We start from the raw sequence: 18,461 nt of genomic DNA, 5'->3' as shown, positions 1-18,461 counted from the left end.
CCACAGTATGATAAACAGACAGACAAGGTGCCAGTGATAGGAAAATATCCATATACCCACAAGGAAGACCAGTTAATATAAAACTATTATTCAAATTTACCCACCAACCACTAAGCCAAAGATGAAGAAATTGAAGATTTTTACCAACTTCTGCAGGCTGAAATTGATCTAACATGCAATCAGGATGCATTGATAATTACTGGAGATTGGAATGGGAAAGTTGGAAAGAAAGAGGAAAGATTGGTAGTTGGAAAATATGTCCTTGGTGATAGAAATGACGCTGGAGATCTCACAATAGAATTTTGTGCGAACAATGACTTCTTCATTGGAAACACCCTTTTTCACTGATATAAACAGCAACTATACACATGGACCTCACTAGATGGAATACACAGAAATCAAATCGACTACATCTGTGGGAAGAGACAATGGACAAGCTCAATATCATCAGTCAGAACAAGGCCAGGGGCCAACTGTGGAACAGACCATCAATTGCTCATAATGCAAGTTCAAGTTGAAACTGAAGAAAATTAGAACAAGTACACGAAAGCCAAAGTATGACCTTGAGTATATCCCAACTGAATTTAGAGACCATCTCAAGAATAGATTAAACATGTTGAACACTAATGACCAAGGACCAGACGAGTTGTGGAATGACATGAAGGACATCATACGCAAAGAAAGCAAGGGCTCATTAAAAAGACAGGAAAGAAAAAAAAGACCAAGATGGATGTCAGAAAAGACTCTGAAACTTGCTCTTGAACTTCAAGTAGCTAAAGTGAAGGGAAGACATGATAAAGTAGAAGAGCTGAACAGAAGATTTCAAAGGGTAGCTCGAGAAGACAAAGTCAACTATTATAATGACATGTGCAAAGATCTGGAGATGGAAAATCAAAAGGGAAGAACACTGCATTTCTCAAGCTGAAAGAACTGAAGAAAAAATTCAAGCCTCAAGTTGCAATATCAAAGGATTCTATGGGCAAAATATAAAATGACTCAGGAAGCATCAAAAGAAGATGGAAGGAATACACAGAACCACTATAAAACAAAAAGAATTGGTTGACGTGCAACCATTTCAGGAGGTATCATATGAGCAGGAACCAATGGTACTGAAGGAAGAAGTCCAAGCGGCATTCAAGGCATTAGCAAGAAACAACAACAACAAAAAAAAGTCTCCAGGAATTGACAGTATACAAACTGAGATGTTTCAGCAAATGGATGCAGCCCTGGAAGTGCTCACCCATATATGCCAAGAAATCTGGAAGACAGCCAGCTGGCCAACTGACTGGAAGAGATCTATACTTATGCCTATTCCCAAGAAAGGTGATCCAACCGAATGCAGAAATTATCGAACAATATTATTAATATCACAGGCAAGGAAAATTTTGCTGAAGATCATTCAAAAGCAGCTACAGCAGTACATCAACAGGGAACCACCAGAAATGCAAGCTGGATTCTAAAGAGAATGTGGAACCAGGGATATCATTGCTGATGTCAGGTGGATCTTGGCTGAAAGCAGGTAATACTGGAAACATGGTTACCTGTGTTTTATTGATTATGCAAAGGCATTCAGCTGTGTGGATAATAACAAATTACAGATAACATTGTGAGGAATGGAAATTCCAGAACACTTAATTGTGCTCATGAGGAACCTGTACATCGATGAAGAGGCAATCTTTTGAACAGAGCAAGGGGATACTGGGCGGTTTAAAGTCAGGAAAGGCATACATCAGGATTGAATTCTTTCACCATACCTATTCAATCTGTATCCAGCAAATAATCCAAGAAGCTAAATTTTATGAAGAACAGGGCATCAAGATTGGAGGAAGACTCATTAACAACCTGCGTTATGCAGATGACACAACCTTGCTTGCTGAAAGTGAAGAGGACTTGAAGCACTTACTGATGAACATCAAAGACCACAGCCTTCAGTATGGATTGCACCTCAACATAAAGAAAACAAAAATTCTCACAACTGGATCAATGAGCAACATCATGAAAAATGGAGAAAAGACGAAGTTGTCAAGGATTTCATTTTACTTGGATCCATAATCAACATCCATGGAAGCAGGAGTCAAGAAATATTGCATTGGGCAAATCTACTGCAAAAGGCCTCTTTAAAATGTTGAAAAGCAAAGATGTCACTTTGAAGACTAAGGTGTGCCTGATCCAAGCCATGGTGTTTTAAATCAGTTCCTATGCATGTGAAAGCTGGGCAATGAATACAGAAGACCAAAGAAGAATTGACCCCTTTGAATTGTGGTGTTGGAAAAGAATATTGAATATTCCATGGACTGCCAAAAGAAGGAACAAATCTGTCTTGGAAGATGTATGACCAGAATGCTCCTTAGAAGCAAGGATGGCAAGACTACATCTCACGTACTTTGGACATGTTGTCAGGAGGGATCAGCCCCTGATTAAGGACATCTTGCTTTGTAAAGTATAGCATCAGTGAAAAAGAGGAAGACCCTCAATGAGATGAATTGACTCAGTGGCTGCAACAATGGGCTTAAGCATAACAACTGTTGTGAGGATGGCTCAGGACAGGGCAGTATTTTGTTCTGTTGTACATAGGGTCGCTACAAGTCAGAACTGACTGGACGGCACTTAACAACAACGACAGAAGTCCAAATTCTGGCTCTAGGTGAATGCTTTCTCTTTTTGTTGGTTCTCTGGGAAGATCTTTGTCTCTTCAGCCTCTGCTTCCTATTTCCTTGGAGATCTCCATGAGTCTTGGTATCTATCTTACCCCATGTCTCCTCTACTTGCTTGTTTCATCTCTTTTATATCTCAAAAGACTTTAACTCAAGATACACCTTACACTAATCCTGTTTCATTAACATAACAAAGAACCCATTCCCAAATGACATTATTACAGCAGACATAGAGGTTAGGATTTACAACACATATTTTGGGAGAACATAATTCAGTCCATAATAGGTACTGATAATATGATTAATATGAAGAAGCTGTTACAATATTAGGTATGTCTGAAAGTGGCCTTGGCTGCCTGATGAGATAATGAGTTTCCTGTGGTTAAAGTTATTTAAGCCCCATCAAATGGTAAGTTGATTGGGTGGACTAGATCCTTGCTACTCAAATTGTGGTCCCTAGGAGTTAGAAATGTAGCCTTTCAGGGTCCACCCAGTCCTACTGATCAGAATCTACCTTTTAACAAGATCCATTGGTGGCTCATATGCACATCATATTTGGAAAGCAGTGCTGCAGTTGACATGTAATTAATTATGATATTATTCCTATACTTATCTCAAATTTATAGGATTACCTTGCGATGCAGGATTTGAATGACAGTCTAGGTGAGAAGGGATTAGAAATTTGACCTCATGATGCCACTATGATGTCACTAAATTAAATGCTACCCCAGAAAGAAAGGTTATTTCTTGCACAGTGTACTTTATTCAAGTATGCTGGCATATGAGTACTGTTATTTAGATAGCTTCAGACTCTTTGCTTACATAAAAGTAAAATAAACCTCTTGAATTTTTAAGTATACTCACACTTGCTCACACATTATACCCAATGTTTAAACATTCTCTAAATTCTCTCACCCTTGTCTTTTTCATTTTTACTAAAAACAGAATAGCTGAGTCTCCCACATTGGAAGGTTTCTTTTCTGCTTAGTATAGGTATTGGTTTTGTCTCCTGCTTTCTCTCCAGCCCTAATGGGTCTGTGTGAATGGACAACAGGGCCAGAAAGAAAGATGAGTAGGTAAAGGGATGTGTAGGTATAGGGAGAATTGAAACGCGATCAAGAGACCAGACTTCCAAGACGAATTCACTGGGGCAGAGAGGGGTTATTCCAATCATACAATCCTCATCGCCAAAGTAATGAGTGAAGATCCGGAGGGGTAATCAGAAATAACAGATGCCGCCACACCCTAGATTAACTGAGGTCCCTACAATCAAAATTACTATGCCCGGGTCCCGGGAGACGGAAGCTGCTTAAAGCAATGACAAGCATGGAAGGCCAGAGAGCCAGGGGGTGCCTAAGCCCATTCGCATTCCCACCAGCGAGAACTGACACACTCTTTCCTGCAGAGATCATTGTGTGTGGGAAGCCCAGGCTGAGGAGAGCGCATCCACTTTCTACTTCTGCCCGAGCCTTCACCGGGGGCACTGGGACCAACGTGAGCTCCAGCAGCTCAGGAGCGGCTTCGCGGGAGTCGTGTGTACCCGCGAGCGCGTGTGCGTGAGGAGGAGAGCAAAGACGTGATTACTTCAGAATTTATTTAAGGGCCGGTGGAAACCACTGCAGCAGCTTCCAGGGGAAGCCCTTGTTCCAGAGGAAGAGGAGGTGCGGCTGCCGAGCAGGGAGGGGGCGGAGGAGAAGGAGTAGCAGCAGCAACCCGAGGGAAGTGAGGAGAGAAGATGCTGTAGCATCCTCGCCGGCTCCCAGCAGGTTGGTTCTCTCCGCCAACTGAAACAAGCGAAAGCAGCTTGCAAAGAGGCTGGGAGGGAAAACTGGGTGTGCGGGGCTGGCTGCTTGCCTTTCCGGAGAATAAGCACCTCCTTTAAGTGCAATGAGACACTCTAGCTCGGAAATGGGCTGGGGGCCAGAAGGGGAACTGTTCTGATTCTCTTATCCCTGGAGGCTGGCTTCCCTTTAGCGTTCCAGCTCGTGACGTTAGCCGTAAACTCCAGAGGGTCTCGGGGTGGAGGACTGGGTGGAGAACTTCCCTTCCAGATACTCTCACGCCTTTTGCTCACGTTTCAAGGGACACCCTTGGGTGGCCCGGACGCAAAGAGGGGGCAGGGCCGCTTGGTTAAGTTCCTGAAAGTGAACCTGAGTCCCCGCGTTCCCGGCTTTCCGCCCCGGGTCTCCAGCTGTACGCGGGGAGCTGCGGCTGATCCGGCAAAGGGGCCGCTGCTGCTTTAAGAGCCGCCTCCCCCCTCCTCCCTTTGAGAATGGTCTGAACCGAGCTCTGCTTCCCAAAGCAAAATTTGTAATATGCCATTTTTCCGATGGACGCTTCTCCTTTTGGCTGCTGACGGAGCCGCTGGAAGATGCCGAGTTGCTGCCACCAAGCCACCGAGCCGGGGCACGTTCCAGGAGGGCGCCGGGGCACGCGTGTCTCTAAGCTGCCTTTCTGCTCCCGTTGCTAGGGAAATGGTCCTGGAGTGTCGGGTCTGAGCCTACCCTCTCGTCAACCCCGAGACTGCGGTTGTCATTGATCAATTTGAAGAAACAGGACCCGAAATTACAGATATTAGGTACAGAAACTCTTTGAGTTACACGGTTTCTCTTCCTCTTAATTTTTTTTTTTAACACCCTCCGTCCCCACCCCGCCCCCAGGGAAGATGAGATGCAAATTCCTCTTTGCCAATTACTGTTAGGTACCTTTTGCTTTCCACCCCCATCCCTTCTATTTCTCTGCCTCCTCCCTACTTGGTTCTCTCCTGTTGGGCAGGATGAAGAATTTTAGTGTGGAAATTTTGAAGTCAACTTCTTCAGGGTGGTGGTGGGGGGTGTGGCTGAGAGATAGCTGTCCAGCTGTGTGGGGTGAGTTGATTCTTAAGCCATATGTAAATGGATTGGGGTAAAGAAAGTGCAAAATGCTTCCATTAGAGCTGATGATAATGTTTCTTGAGGACCGGGGATTTCAAAGAGGAATATTCCCGTAATGAAATTACACAATGGCTAGGACTTCTGTTGCTGAATTACTCCTTGTGGGTTAAGTGAGGTAGAGCTTACGTGGTCCTTCAGACTAAATCTTTGCAGAAGAAACTAACTGTAGAGAATAATGGCATCTTTGCCTCTAGTACAGTGTAAATTCTATGGATCTGTTTGATTAAAGTGGTTCAGTGACAAAAACAAAAAAACCTTTTGTAGCTCTGTCATGTCTGAATAGGTACAGGTACATATTGCTAAGGAACACACTGGGTCTTGAAAGCCCTTGGGCAATGACTCCAGTGGGCATTCAAAACTTTTATTTTGAAATCTGAGGGATTTAGAAGACAGTCAAGGTTATGTGCTAAGAATAAGGGACTTGGTTTTCCTGACATAAATTCTTCAAGCTAAATTTAACCACTGAGCTAATTAAACCAACCAAATTTATTATTTTCTTTCTTTCACAACAAAATAAATAGTATCTATTTTTTTTTTTTTATATAACTAGGTCTTGAAACCTTCAGTAATTTAGTGAATAAGGCATCAGTTTTCAGATGAGGATGACATAGTTTATATATCCAATTGACTTTGGGTAGGGGGTGATGAAAGGGCAAATATTAAAGCAAACTATTAGTATGCCCCTTCCTAGTTTTTTCAGGAATTACATCATGCAATGCAGTTTTTAATACTGAAAATGATTGTTAAAGTTAAAAGTGGTGTATCTGGGTGAAAAATGCTTAGATGTTAAATGACCAGAGCCTTCTGGACCATACAAGTTGCTTCAGATGTCATCCATTCTATAAGAGGATGTTTAACTCTTACACTGAATATAGATTTTTAAATGCTTTTAATACTTAAAAAGTGCACTTCTGAGATCACTCACTTACACTGTATTTTAAAGATTTTGCCAATACTTTGATATTTATATTGGCCAGAATCTGAAGTCTAATACAAGAAACTAAGCTTGTTCATGAAAATGGCCTTATTTTTTGTAGACATGGTTTTTTCCTTCTAATTTTGATGGAAAGGCTTTAGATTTATCATCTGGGTTGAATGTTTTTTGAAAAATAATGCAGCATGTATTTATTTTATTTCCTAAGTAACTTTTGCATAGTTTGATTTTTTTTAACCTGTATTTGGAGGGTTATAAGTACCCAGTAGAATTAAACATTTAGTCATGTAAGCAGAATAAGTCATAAAGGTAAAGTACCTATTCCTTCTATAAAGATGAATGTTGGTAACTTTGTAATAGAAATAACTACTTGAATATGTAACAATATATTTTTATTACATGTTCTTAGGTATCCCATTGGATGCTTACAATGGACTTATTTAATAAAAAAAAAAGCATGCATTATTATCTTTACAGAAGAGAAAATTGAAGTTGTGAGAGGTGATGTGCCTTGCGTTGGTTCACATGTCTCAGAAGGGACTCAGCAAGGGCTCAAATCAAATTCTTCTGAGTATAGATTTACTGGACTTTCTAAGTTCCTAAGCAGCTCCTCATCACAGTGTCTTTCAGATGATTAAATCAAACACAACCTTTTATACTGATCTAAGAGCCAAAAGTGTGTGAATGTCTAATGCTCCATGGTAGTGAAAAACAGAACTAGGATAGTATATTCAGGGGAAAGATTTTACCTGAGGTAAATTTTTTTTTATTCATTATAGTTATGTTTTTCCTGAAAATTAAGTTGTTGTAAGTAATTCTAATGGAGAAAGGTAATAACTTTCTTTCAAAAGGAGATGCTTTAAAATACAGATTAAGGACTGTTTGAGTAAACCTCAAATTTAAACCTTTCCAGTCTCTTGGAACAATTTGTTACAGCGTTACCATTTCCTCTCCCAGTATGTAGTTGTAATCTTAAATGTGAAAAAGGAACACATTGGTTCCTAGTAATTCAGAATGACACAGTTGTTAGTGTGTGAATTTCATGCATGGCATGTGAACTAAATGTTTTAAATATTCAGATGTGTTGGAACTTTTTAAAAATTTGATTTTCAATTCCTTTTCATTTGATGTAATAAAAATTTGTATCAGTTAGAGTTTGTTTTTCCCTCTTTGTGTTAGCTTTTGAATGAAAATCAAAATGAGAAAAAATATAAAAAACTTGTATGTTCATCCACTAAGTGGTTAACAGAAGTAGCAAATGTACATGTGAGTGTGTATGTGTGTGTGTGTGTTTGTGAGAGAGAGAGAGAGAAACTGTGTCTGTGTCTGTGTGTATGTGGTATGTTTAAGTACATTTTGTGTGTCTACTCTGTTTTGTATTTTAAAGTGAGTAAGAAATTAAACAAACCAAGTTCATGCTTTCAAGTAGCTTGATGTTTTGAATGATGATTAGTAATTCAAAGCATTATTTTGAATTATTATAAAATTCATTCCCTCCTCTCATTTTTTTTTTAATCTAGGCTGTCAGCCACAAAATACTTTCCTTTCATCTTTTTTAAAAGTTTCTCCAAGTTTTCAGTGGGCCCTGATCAAATCATTCCCACATAATTGAATTTCTCCACTCAATAACCCGATTTATATGAAGAATCACATAAAAAATAATTAACTATTGAGCTGTTAAATCTTGACATTTTATTTGAAAATATCACCAGAAATATTTTCCCGAAGGACAGGAATATGTAGGTAGAAAAATGAATTGACCTTGAAATATAAAGCCAGAGAATGCTCCAGGATCAACAGCCAAACCAGCCTTTCTCCACATCAGCCTTCTGCAAAACCAAACCCTCTAATTAATAGCTCTTTTTTCAGTACAACAATGGAAATTGAGATGGGGTTGACTTTTTAAAAAAAAAAAAAAAACATACGGTAGAGGCTAAAAAAGAAAACAAGATAATTTCTGATTTATATCTGTTGTCTATTTTAAATGAAATTAATGAGTTTAAAAAAAAGATTCCGAACTGTTCATTCATTTCATGACTGAGAGCTTGTGGTTAGCAGCTGAGATGTGAAGTTACTACATTAGCTAATATAATTTATGGCATCTGTTTTGTGGAATATGTGAAGGAGTGTTAGCTTGTATTGTTTGGGTGGAAACCAGACAATGCAGCTAACCAGAAACAAAGGAATATTAAGTGTAATTAGTAGTATAATAATCTAAACAAATTTATGTACTTTAGTCTCTGTTTTATAAAATTTATGTCTAATTCAGTCAGTATTACATAGCTACTCTGTGTATATACTGTAGGAATTCAAGAAGAGAACATATAAAAGTGAAAAAGGTGGAAGTTTTCTTGTCCAGAAGATTTAAACAAGGTGGTGTGAAATATAAGAAAACAAAAGTTGGTTATTATATAAAATAAATACTCAATCACTTGTGGATTTTCTAAATGAAGGAGCCATCATTAATTCATTCAATTACTAATATCATTTAAAAATTATTTACTTGCTACCCATTAAGTACCAGACACTGTGCCTGTTGTTAATAATACAATAACAAATAAGGATAAGAGTGTTATTAGCTATAAGGATTGTAACTTGGATAAATGATGAATTAATAATGTAGTGACATTTTTATATAAATTGAATTAGGTAGCATAAATTATAAAAAAAAAAAAAACCTGTAGAAAATTAAATCAAGCTGTGTTTTGTAGGTAGGGGATACATAGATTGTCATGAGGAAGAGAAAGCACATAGATTGGAAGTCAGAACATTTAGCTTGTTAGAGTTGGGGTAGCAGGTAGGGGGAAAAGAGACAAGGAGGCTGATGAGCTTGAGGACCAGGTGGCATTATAAGAAATGATTTATTTCCTAAAACTTTCCTCTTTTTACCTTCTTTAAGCAATGATGTGTGAAGTGATGCCCACGATTAACGAGGACACCCCAATGAGCCAAAGGGGGTCCCAAAGCAGTGGCTCGGACTCAGACTCTCATTTTGAGCAGCTGATGGTGAATATGCTAGATGAAAGGGATCGTCTTCTAGACACCCTTCGGGAGACCCAGGAAAGCCTCTCGCTTGCCCAGCAAAGACTTCAGGATGTCATCTATGACAGAGATTCGCTCCAGAGACAGCTCAATTCAGCCCTGCCCCAGGTATGCTTCCTGACAGCATTTTTCTTTTCTATTGTAATTGAATGTATGGTAAGATTTAAATAAGCTTCAACTCATCTTTATTCTCATAATTACTTTTACCCTTAACAAATATGGTATACTTGTTTGTTTTGGTGAGAAAAATTTGAGAATAGATAATTATTTCACATGAAACTTGGCCTTAAATAAAATTGTTGTGGCACTTTGGGGATGGAGGGTGTGAAATATGAGCTACTGTCTGGTCTTTTTCTTGGAAATTGTATTTGTGTGTTTTGATAGGGCTGCAAAATCACCTGTTACTCAGCTTTTTATAACCGGAAAGTGGGAATTAGTAGTTATCTCTTTTTTTACTTTTAAAAAAACAATTATGACATTTAGAAATACATATTTTCCATTTTCAGTTGTGTGGTCTGTCTTTGAAAATGATACTACTTTGGGAGTCCATTGTATAATTATTTTTTATTTCTCTTTTAAAAATGCCTAAAAACTGCTTTAAAAGGCTTGGAGTTATTGATATATTACCTTCTTCCCTCAAAATGTGTGAGCCAATTTCCTTTTATTTTTGGAATATTTTAGAAATGGGAGAAAACCTAAAAGGTTAATCTCACAACCTGTATATTTTTCAATCTTTCAAGCATCTTATTTTATTTAAAATAGAGTCAATTTACTTACTTAAGAATAGCATAATTGCATTCATTTTAGGCATGAGAAAAAAACATGAGTATGAAAGAGGTATTTTATAATCACCCTAATAAACTGTAGTTTTCTTTCAAATACAAGTTTGACCTTCTACTTCAGGCAATATGGCAAATGTTGAAGAATTGACCTGTTACCATATAGTTGTATCTGTAGCAGATATCTTTTCATAAATATTGAAAACTATGATCAAAGTTGGTAAAATGTTAAACTCAGCTGTCAACTGTTAACTCACAGTATGATGTCGAGATGTTTATGACTCTCTGAATGGAAAGGACCATCTAGAACCCTCTGCCATATCACCGATAGGTAATTTTATAACCCGAAATGGATAACTACTGTCCCAATCCTTTTCATTTTTAGTCAGTTTGTCTTGTGTAGAGATGAAATAATGTTTCCAGTAATTCTCACCTGTTGATTTACTGGTTTGTTTAATCACAATGAATATGTTGTCTTTCAAGGATTTGAAGGCAGCTGCCATATCTTTATCAAGAATCATCTTTTTCAAGCTAGGCATTTCAGTCTCTTCAATTGTTATTCATGAAGTGATTGCTAAAACTATTACTCTCACTCACTTTCTTCTAAGATTATTTGAGTTGGTTAATAATACTGTTAAAGTGGGGCTCCAGAACCAATCACACTATTCTACATCCAAGCATTGAATGGAATGGTCATTGCTTTTTCTTGATAGAGTATTCTATTAAAGAAGCCTAGGATTGTATTATATACTTTCAATATGTACTCGGACAGCAGTCAACTGAAGTTTCTAATTGAGTTGCATAATTGCTACAGTATGTTTCCAGTTTCTCCTACACTTAGAATCCAAGAATCGACTTCCAACTCTTCTTGGAAATTGACTCTTGGATCTTAAGCATAGGTCTCTGAATGTATGCCTCCTACGTTTGTCTTTCATTATTTTATCCAAGCCTGATATCATCAGTTTGGATCCTAACCCTATAAAAATATTCCAAGAATAATTTGCATTTTGTATTTTTCTGTAACTGTAAAAAAAAGTGACTATTTTGTAAAGATGTTATAAAGTATTAGAATAAGATGCTTTGGAGAAAAAAAGGAGAAAATTGGAAAATGTTTTCATACATAATTATATTGTACAGATAAATTTCTTCTTAAAGGTACAAGAATTAAAACATTTTAATGCTAGCAGTTCAACTGTATTGAGTATCTAGATTAGAATGCCATCTAAAATTTTAAGTTTTGATTTTTAATTACACTGGTACACAATTTCTTATTCCAATCGCTTGGGGTCAGTTGTGTTTTGGAATTCAGAACTTTCTGTATTTTCTGTGTGTATATAATATACATAATGGAACATTCCTCCAGAAGGATTCTGGGAAATGCCACGTAATTAAACACATTCCTATTTCTGAAGATAATTTTATAAATATTTCTACTGCCTGGAAAAAAGAAAGACTATAGATAGTTTCAGGTTATTCCAGGCCTGGTTTTGCTGTCAATCAAGTTTGCTACACCCTTTCAAATAAGCTATCAGTTATCAGAGTGTATGGGTTTTCAAATCATGGACTAGGAATTATGAGCCTGTGCATTTAAATGAATATAGCTTCAATCTGTTCTACAAATACTGGTTTGCATTTTACTATTTTAAATATCTGAGTATCCCTAGCAATCCACAGGTCCTTAGAGACAATGATTATCCTGCCGTTCTTAATAGCAAGGGTTTAATAATCTAATCTGTACCTTTAGGGATATATGTTTTCTGCATATATCAGTACTTTCAAATCTATCTGAATATTTGTAATCAACCTACCTGCATTGTATAGTGGCATTTATTTGATATTTATCTGGAAGGAGGAGATTATGGCCATAAACCTGAGTTTTGAGGTAGAAATAAAGCATGTGAAATGGAAAATTAGTACAATAAAATAAAAAATGAAAATTACTGTAGCAAACAGGGTATAGATTGAAAGCAGTAGCAAACTTTATGACATATCATGTTTTAAATTGCCTATATAATACTTTTGGAGCCCTGGTGGTACAATAATTAAGAGCTCAGCTACTAATCAAGATGTCTGCAATTCAAATTCACCAGTGTTCCTTGGAAACCCTATGGGGCAGGCAGTTCCACTCTGTCCTGTATGGTTGCTATGAGTCGGAATTGACTCTATGGCAATGGGTTTTGGGTCTGGTTTAATGCAATACCCAGTTTTATGTTCTACAGAACCTCAGATTCAGAATGCCCCAAACTCAATCGTCATCCACCTCCCATTCCCACCCAAGGCTGTTCTAACTCCTTACCCAGAGCCCTGAGGGCCCTTATAGATGACACTTTCTCCCTCATCTCTGACTTCAGTCATCATAGGACCACACAGTTTTTTCCCCTTAAATAATCCTCAATATCTCTCTATTCTCTTCCATTTCTCTAGCACCCATCCTTTAAATTTTTCTTTGCTTCACCTGGTAACATTGTATGTTAGGATAATCCTCTACTATTTATAGTTCCAACAAACACCATGCTATTCCAGTCTTTTTTTCTTTCATGCATATTCATCTCTCTGCCTATTATGTTCTGCCCCAGTGTCTTTCTTGGCTAACTTCTTATCGTTGTCAAGATTTTATCTTCTCCAGGAAGCTTTTTCTGAACGCCAATGCATTTCCTTTGTGTTCCTTACCCTTATCATTTACCATATTGTATTTAAATTATCTGTTTATGTGCCTGTTTCCCAACCAAGAGTATAAGCTCCTTGAGGATAGGGGTATATCTTCTAAGACCCTCTGCACCAGCAGAATACCAGACCCACAGTGTGAAATTTTTACATAACTAATGTATGCATTTTGAAGTAGAAAGAGCAATAAACTTGAAATATGAAAATCTGGTTTGCAGAGACATAGTAGGGGGAGTAAGAGAGGGCATTTGCCCCAGTGCGAGTTCAAGGGGGTACCAGACAAGGCTGGGTGGTGAATCATCCCCCTTCCTGTTTGACAAAGCCAACCAGTGTGGGGCTGTGTGTGTGTGTGTACAAACTTAGAGATTGTCCCTGGTTGATAGTTACCCTTGCTACAACCCTGCTGGTTAGTATTGTGACTCTATCCTACATTACCAGCTTGAGTCAGAACTTTAGATGTCCATGCTACGAAAGTGTTTAATGCTACAACCTCACAAGGTAATTTGTGAGGATCAGAGGAAACCATATAAATAAAAACTAATTTACAAAATATTAAATATAGAAATGTTTGCTTTGTTTTATCGAGAATGCTAAAAGATAAACTAATTTCTATGTATGTATATTAATAAGCATTAGAGCAATTTACTGTGGATATTGGTAAAATAAAGTCTTTGAAAACAGGGCAAATGCCTATCAATTTTAAATATGATTATAAAGAATGTTTAGAGTTCAGGGAGTGGGCTTTCTACTGCCAAAGTCTTTATATATAAAAGTTTAAAATTTCTTTTTGGCTCCTTATATGGTATATATTGAGGATCTGCTGTGTCTTATTAAATGATTAGATATGTTTGGAAAGGGAATAGGAAGAAAATGGGAACTTTTTTTTGCTCCCAGAAAGCCTAGGGAATAAACATGCTTGGAAAAAATACGTAAAGGGGCCCAAGTTAACATAGTGCCAAAAGATTATAGGAGAACTGAAAGTATTTGAGCTATAAGATTAATATGAGATTGATTATAGACACTTTTATGAAGAAATTGATGCTACAGAGATATTTTTAAGAAAAGGTTGAAAAGGACTCAAGAGTATTCTGTGTGGGGCAGTAGAGTTGTGCAGATAGGATCCTGCTCAAGGACAAGTGAGGGACTGAAGTTAAGTCTATGTTCTACTTTCCATGCTAGGCTAAAACCCAAAAACAAACAAACCCACTTCCATTGAGACCCTATAGGACAGAGTAGAACTCCCCCATGTGGTTTCCAAGGAGCACCTGGTGGATTTGAATTGCTGGCCTTTTGGTTGGCAGATGTAGCTCTTAACCACTATGCCACCAGAGTTTCCACACTAGGCTAAAAAAGGGTCCCTAATTTTCACAAAGGAGCCATATAAACTAGCAATAGCCCTAGCTAAGGAAAAAAAAAAAAAAAGACTGGACTGAAATTAAATAAGAAGAATAACTTACAGATTCCTCTAATGTGAGGTTGGAGGGTAGGAATGAAATTTTGTATAGTGGTAGTGGAGGAGTGTGTCCTATTCATATGTGTGTTGAAAGCTGAGGACTGGAATTTGTATACAAGACAATCAGAATTTTGATTGAACTGATGAAGTAAGATGATCACTAAGGAATATTATTCTTCTGTTTTGATTTGGGATAGATTAGAAAATAGACAAGCATCAGCTACCTATTTCTAAAATCACACTGTATAACAAACAACACAAAACTTCAGTGTTGTACAAAATGTGGGTTTGTGAGACTCAGCTGATCTGGGCTTTTATACGCTGATCTTGTTTGGGCTTACTTATGCCACTGGTCAGCTGAAGGTTAGCTCAGTCAGCTGCATGCCAGCTGGATATTGTCAGATCTATGATGGCCTTGAATGGGGCAACTGGAACCACATGTCTAATCTGGCAATAGGTTAAACCTGGCAGGTTCTAGCGGTCATCGCAGAGGAACAAGAGCAAAGTGGAAAACAGCAAGTGATTTTTATGTTTCTGCTTTGTTGCTAATATCCCTTGGCCAACCCCTGAGGTATTAAGAATATTACTGTCCTTTCTTTTTTTTTAACGCAAAGCGATACGAAGTTACATGACAAAGAGTGTAGACACAGGGAGTAGTGAAGAACTGAGGTTATCAGTGCAATTAATCTACCCCAGATGTAACCTAGAAGAGTCATCTTGATCATCATTATGTTAGGAAGAACTAATTGTGATAATAGTTCTGGTGAGGTATGAGAATTTGAAATTGGAATGTGAACCATGAAACTGGGAAAAACAATAGGGATGTAAAGAATATTGAGTTGAAAGAATACACAGGGCCTGCTAATAAACTGAATGGTCAGCCTTTGAACTTGAATCAGGTTTGAATTTGAATTGAGGCTCTGCTGCTTATTAGCTGAGGGACCATTGATTGGTAAGGTACTTGACTTCTCTGAAACTCTATTTTCTTAATTGGAAAGAGAGGATGATATCTACCCCCAGGAGTGTCTGGAAGGAGTCGCTAGCAAAGGTATATGTTTGTGCTTCAGAAACACTGAGCACTACAAAAGTGTAAGGTGGTGTGGTACGTTTCTTAATTTGGGTTGTGATGTAGTACACCTTGATGAGAAATTAAAAGAGGCTGCTTGTGGAAAAGAGGAATAAGTTTATCTTTTGACACTTTGAAATGCAAAATATTTAATTAAAACTACGGAGGGCTAGGGATTCTGCTGGGAAGTCACTGTTTTCTGTGGAGGCAGACTACCTGAGCACCTGTTTGGCTTGCTACTTACTACTCTGTAACCTTCTTCAAAGTGCTTAAATTCTCTAAGCCTCAGATGAAAAATTCAAATAACTATAGAACCTACCTCCTAGGGTCATTATGAGTAGTAAATGAGTTGGAACATGTTAAATGATGAATACAATGCCTCATAGATAGTACATGCTCAATAAATCTTAAATGTATCTATTGTTGCTATCATTACTATGCATATTATCATCATTATCCTTAGCCAACCTTAACTGCATAATTTTGCTGGGTAATTATGAACACTACCACACACTGAGAGCACTAAAGGTCCTTACTCTCCTCAGTCTTTATCAAGCTTTGGTAGTCCTTGAATATATATATGTATTAATCCCTAATTATACTTTCCTAAATGTTCTTCCAAATTCCCCACTTCCTCCATGGGCAGTCTCACATATCTCTTGATTACATCAAACACCATCTCTTCCTATTTTACTGAGAAGATTATAACATCTGCTGAGTGCCCTTTTTTTTTCAGTGAATCTAACTTTGCCACCCCACTAAGTGTTTTATTTCTTTCTACTGTCAAAGAGAAAGATGCCACATTTTTTGTCACCTCCTATTGTAATCATCTAATTTTCTTAATTGTTTTTCTTTTTTTCCAGTTATTTTTTCCCCTGGCCAAGTGAAATAATCTGTACCTCCACCCTTTTTGTGTCATTACCTCTTTTTTTTTTTTTTTGTAACCCTTACAATTAAGTTTTTTGATTACCATTCTCCTAAAAATACACACATGCATGTTGCCAGTGGATACATATTTTGCAAATCTAGTGAGCCTCTTTTGTTCTTCATGCCTTCTGATGGCAGTGCTATCAATTCTTTCAACTTGGAATTCCCGTGCTCTTACTTTTCCGTAAGCATTCGTTTTCTAAGATACTAGACATTTGTACTTCAATCATTCGTTTCCCATACATGCCCTCCGCACTTATCAACAACCCTACCCATCTTTACTTACATCCTCCAATCTTAAGCATTGTCCTTCATGTTTAGAACAAATACTTCCCACTAAGGCCTTGATCTCTCCTTCTTATCACCTCCAAAATTATTGTTTTCTTTGCCTCTAACATCTTCAATTACTCTCACTGAACTGCCTTTTTTTTTTTTTTTTTATAACAGTCTAATCTATTTTTTACAAGTAAAATGATGACTGTGTTTTTTTCTCCTTCCCAGGCCTAAACTCAGGAGGGGTCAGAAATAGTTGTTCTGAGTAGAGATTTTCGGAATAAAGACCACTATGTCCCCCTCCTCAGATGCAGACTTCAGAATCTGAAGCAGGTCTGACTTGAGTACAGGGGTCGGGGAGGCTTTAGGTTAGATTGGTGCTTTGTTGTTGTTAGGTACAGTCAAATTGTTTCCCACTTATAATGACCCTATGACAACAGAATGAAACACTGCCTGCTTCTGGGCCATCCTCACATTCCTTTCTATGTTTAAGCCCATTATCGCAACCACTGTGTCAATCCATCTCGTTGAGGGTCACCTTCTTTTTTGCTGACCCTCTATTTTACCAAGCATGATGTCCTTCTCCAGGGACTGATCCTACCTTATAATTTTTCCAAAGTAAGCACGATGAAGTCTCACCATCCTTGCTTCTAATGAGCATTCTGGCTGTACCTCTTCCAAGACAGATTTGTTCATTCTTCTGGCCGTCTCTGGGATATTATATATTCTTTAACAACATTATAATTCAAAGGCATCAATTCTTCTTTGTCTTCCTTAATCACTGCCCAGCTTTCTCATGGTATGAGGTGATTGAAAATACCATGGTTTGGGTCAGGCATGCCTTAGTCTTCAAAGTAACGTCTTTGCTTTTGAACACTTTAAAGAGGTATTTTGGAGCAGATTTGCCTAATGCAATACGTCTTTTGATTTCTTGACTGCTGCTTTCATGGGTGTTAATTGTCCATCCAAGTAAAATGAAGTCCTTGGCAACTTCAGTCTTTTCTCTGTTTATCATGGTGTTGCTTATTGGTCCAATTGTGAGGATTTTTATTTTTTTTATGCTAAGGTATAATCCATATTGAAGGCTATACAGTCTTTGACCTTCATCAGTAAGTGCTTCAAGTCCTCTCCAGTGTCAGTGAGCAAGGTTGTGTCACCTGCATGTCACAGGTTGTTAATGAGTGTTCTACTGATGCCATATGCTTCATATAGTCCAGCTTCTTGCATTATTTGCTCAGCATGCAGATTGAATAAGTATGGTAAAAAGATACAACCTTGAGCACACCTTTCTTGATTTTAAACCATGTAGTATTCCCTTGTTCTGTTCGAACGACTGCCTCTTGGTCTATGTAGTGGTTTCTCATGAGCACAATTAAGTGTTGTGGAATTCCCAGTTTGTTGTCTGTCAATTTGTCATACTGTGGTGGCTTGCATGATGCTGTGATACTGGAAGCTATACCACCAGTATTTCAAGTACCAGCAGGGTCACCGTTGGTGGACAGGTTTCATCAGAGCTTCCAGAGTAAGACAGACTAGGAAGAAGGACCTGGTAGTCTCCTTCTGAAAAAAATTAGCTTTTCTTTACTCACATAGAAAAGAGGAAATTCTAGTTTCCGCTAATCTATTGTATACTTTTACTAATTTTAAATGATTATAAAGGAAAAGCATCTTAGCTTAATTAACCATAACCATTTAATAAGCAATTGGTATTTATTCATTCAAAAAGTATTTTAAGG

General features: G+C 37.8%; 1 protein-coding gene across 1 annotated transcript in view; it reads left to right on the top strand.

The window, feature by feature from the left end:
* Window positions 1-4,345: 4,345 nt before the first annotated feature.
* The window catches only part of PPFIA2 (PTPRF interacting protein alpha 2), a 556,115-nt gene continuing 541,999 nt past the window's right edge, over window positions 4,346-18,461 (top strand). Inside the window, exons 1-3 of the mRNA XM_049883963.1 lie at window positions 4,346-4,420; window positions 5,125-5,232; window positions 9,421-9,671. Coding sequence (XP_049739920.1) covers window positions 9,423-9,671 — 249 coding nt within the window. The 5' untranslated portion in view covers window positions 4,346-4,420; window positions 5,125-5,232; window positions 9,421-9,422. The remainder of the gene's footprint in view (window positions 4,421-5,124; window positions 5,233-9,420; window positions 9,672-18,461) is intronic.

This window comes from Elephas maximus, chromosome 4 (assembly GCF_024166365.1).
Source record: "Elephas maximus indicus isolate mEleMax1 chromosome 4, mEleMax1 primary haplotype, whole genome shotgun sequence".
Lineage (NCBI taxonomy): Eukaryota > Metazoa > Chordata > Mammalia > Proboscidea > Elephantidae > Elephas > Elephas maximus.
The sequence above is the reverse complement of the archived record's forward strand: the minus strand, read 5'-3'. Positions and strand labels throughout refer to the sequence as shown.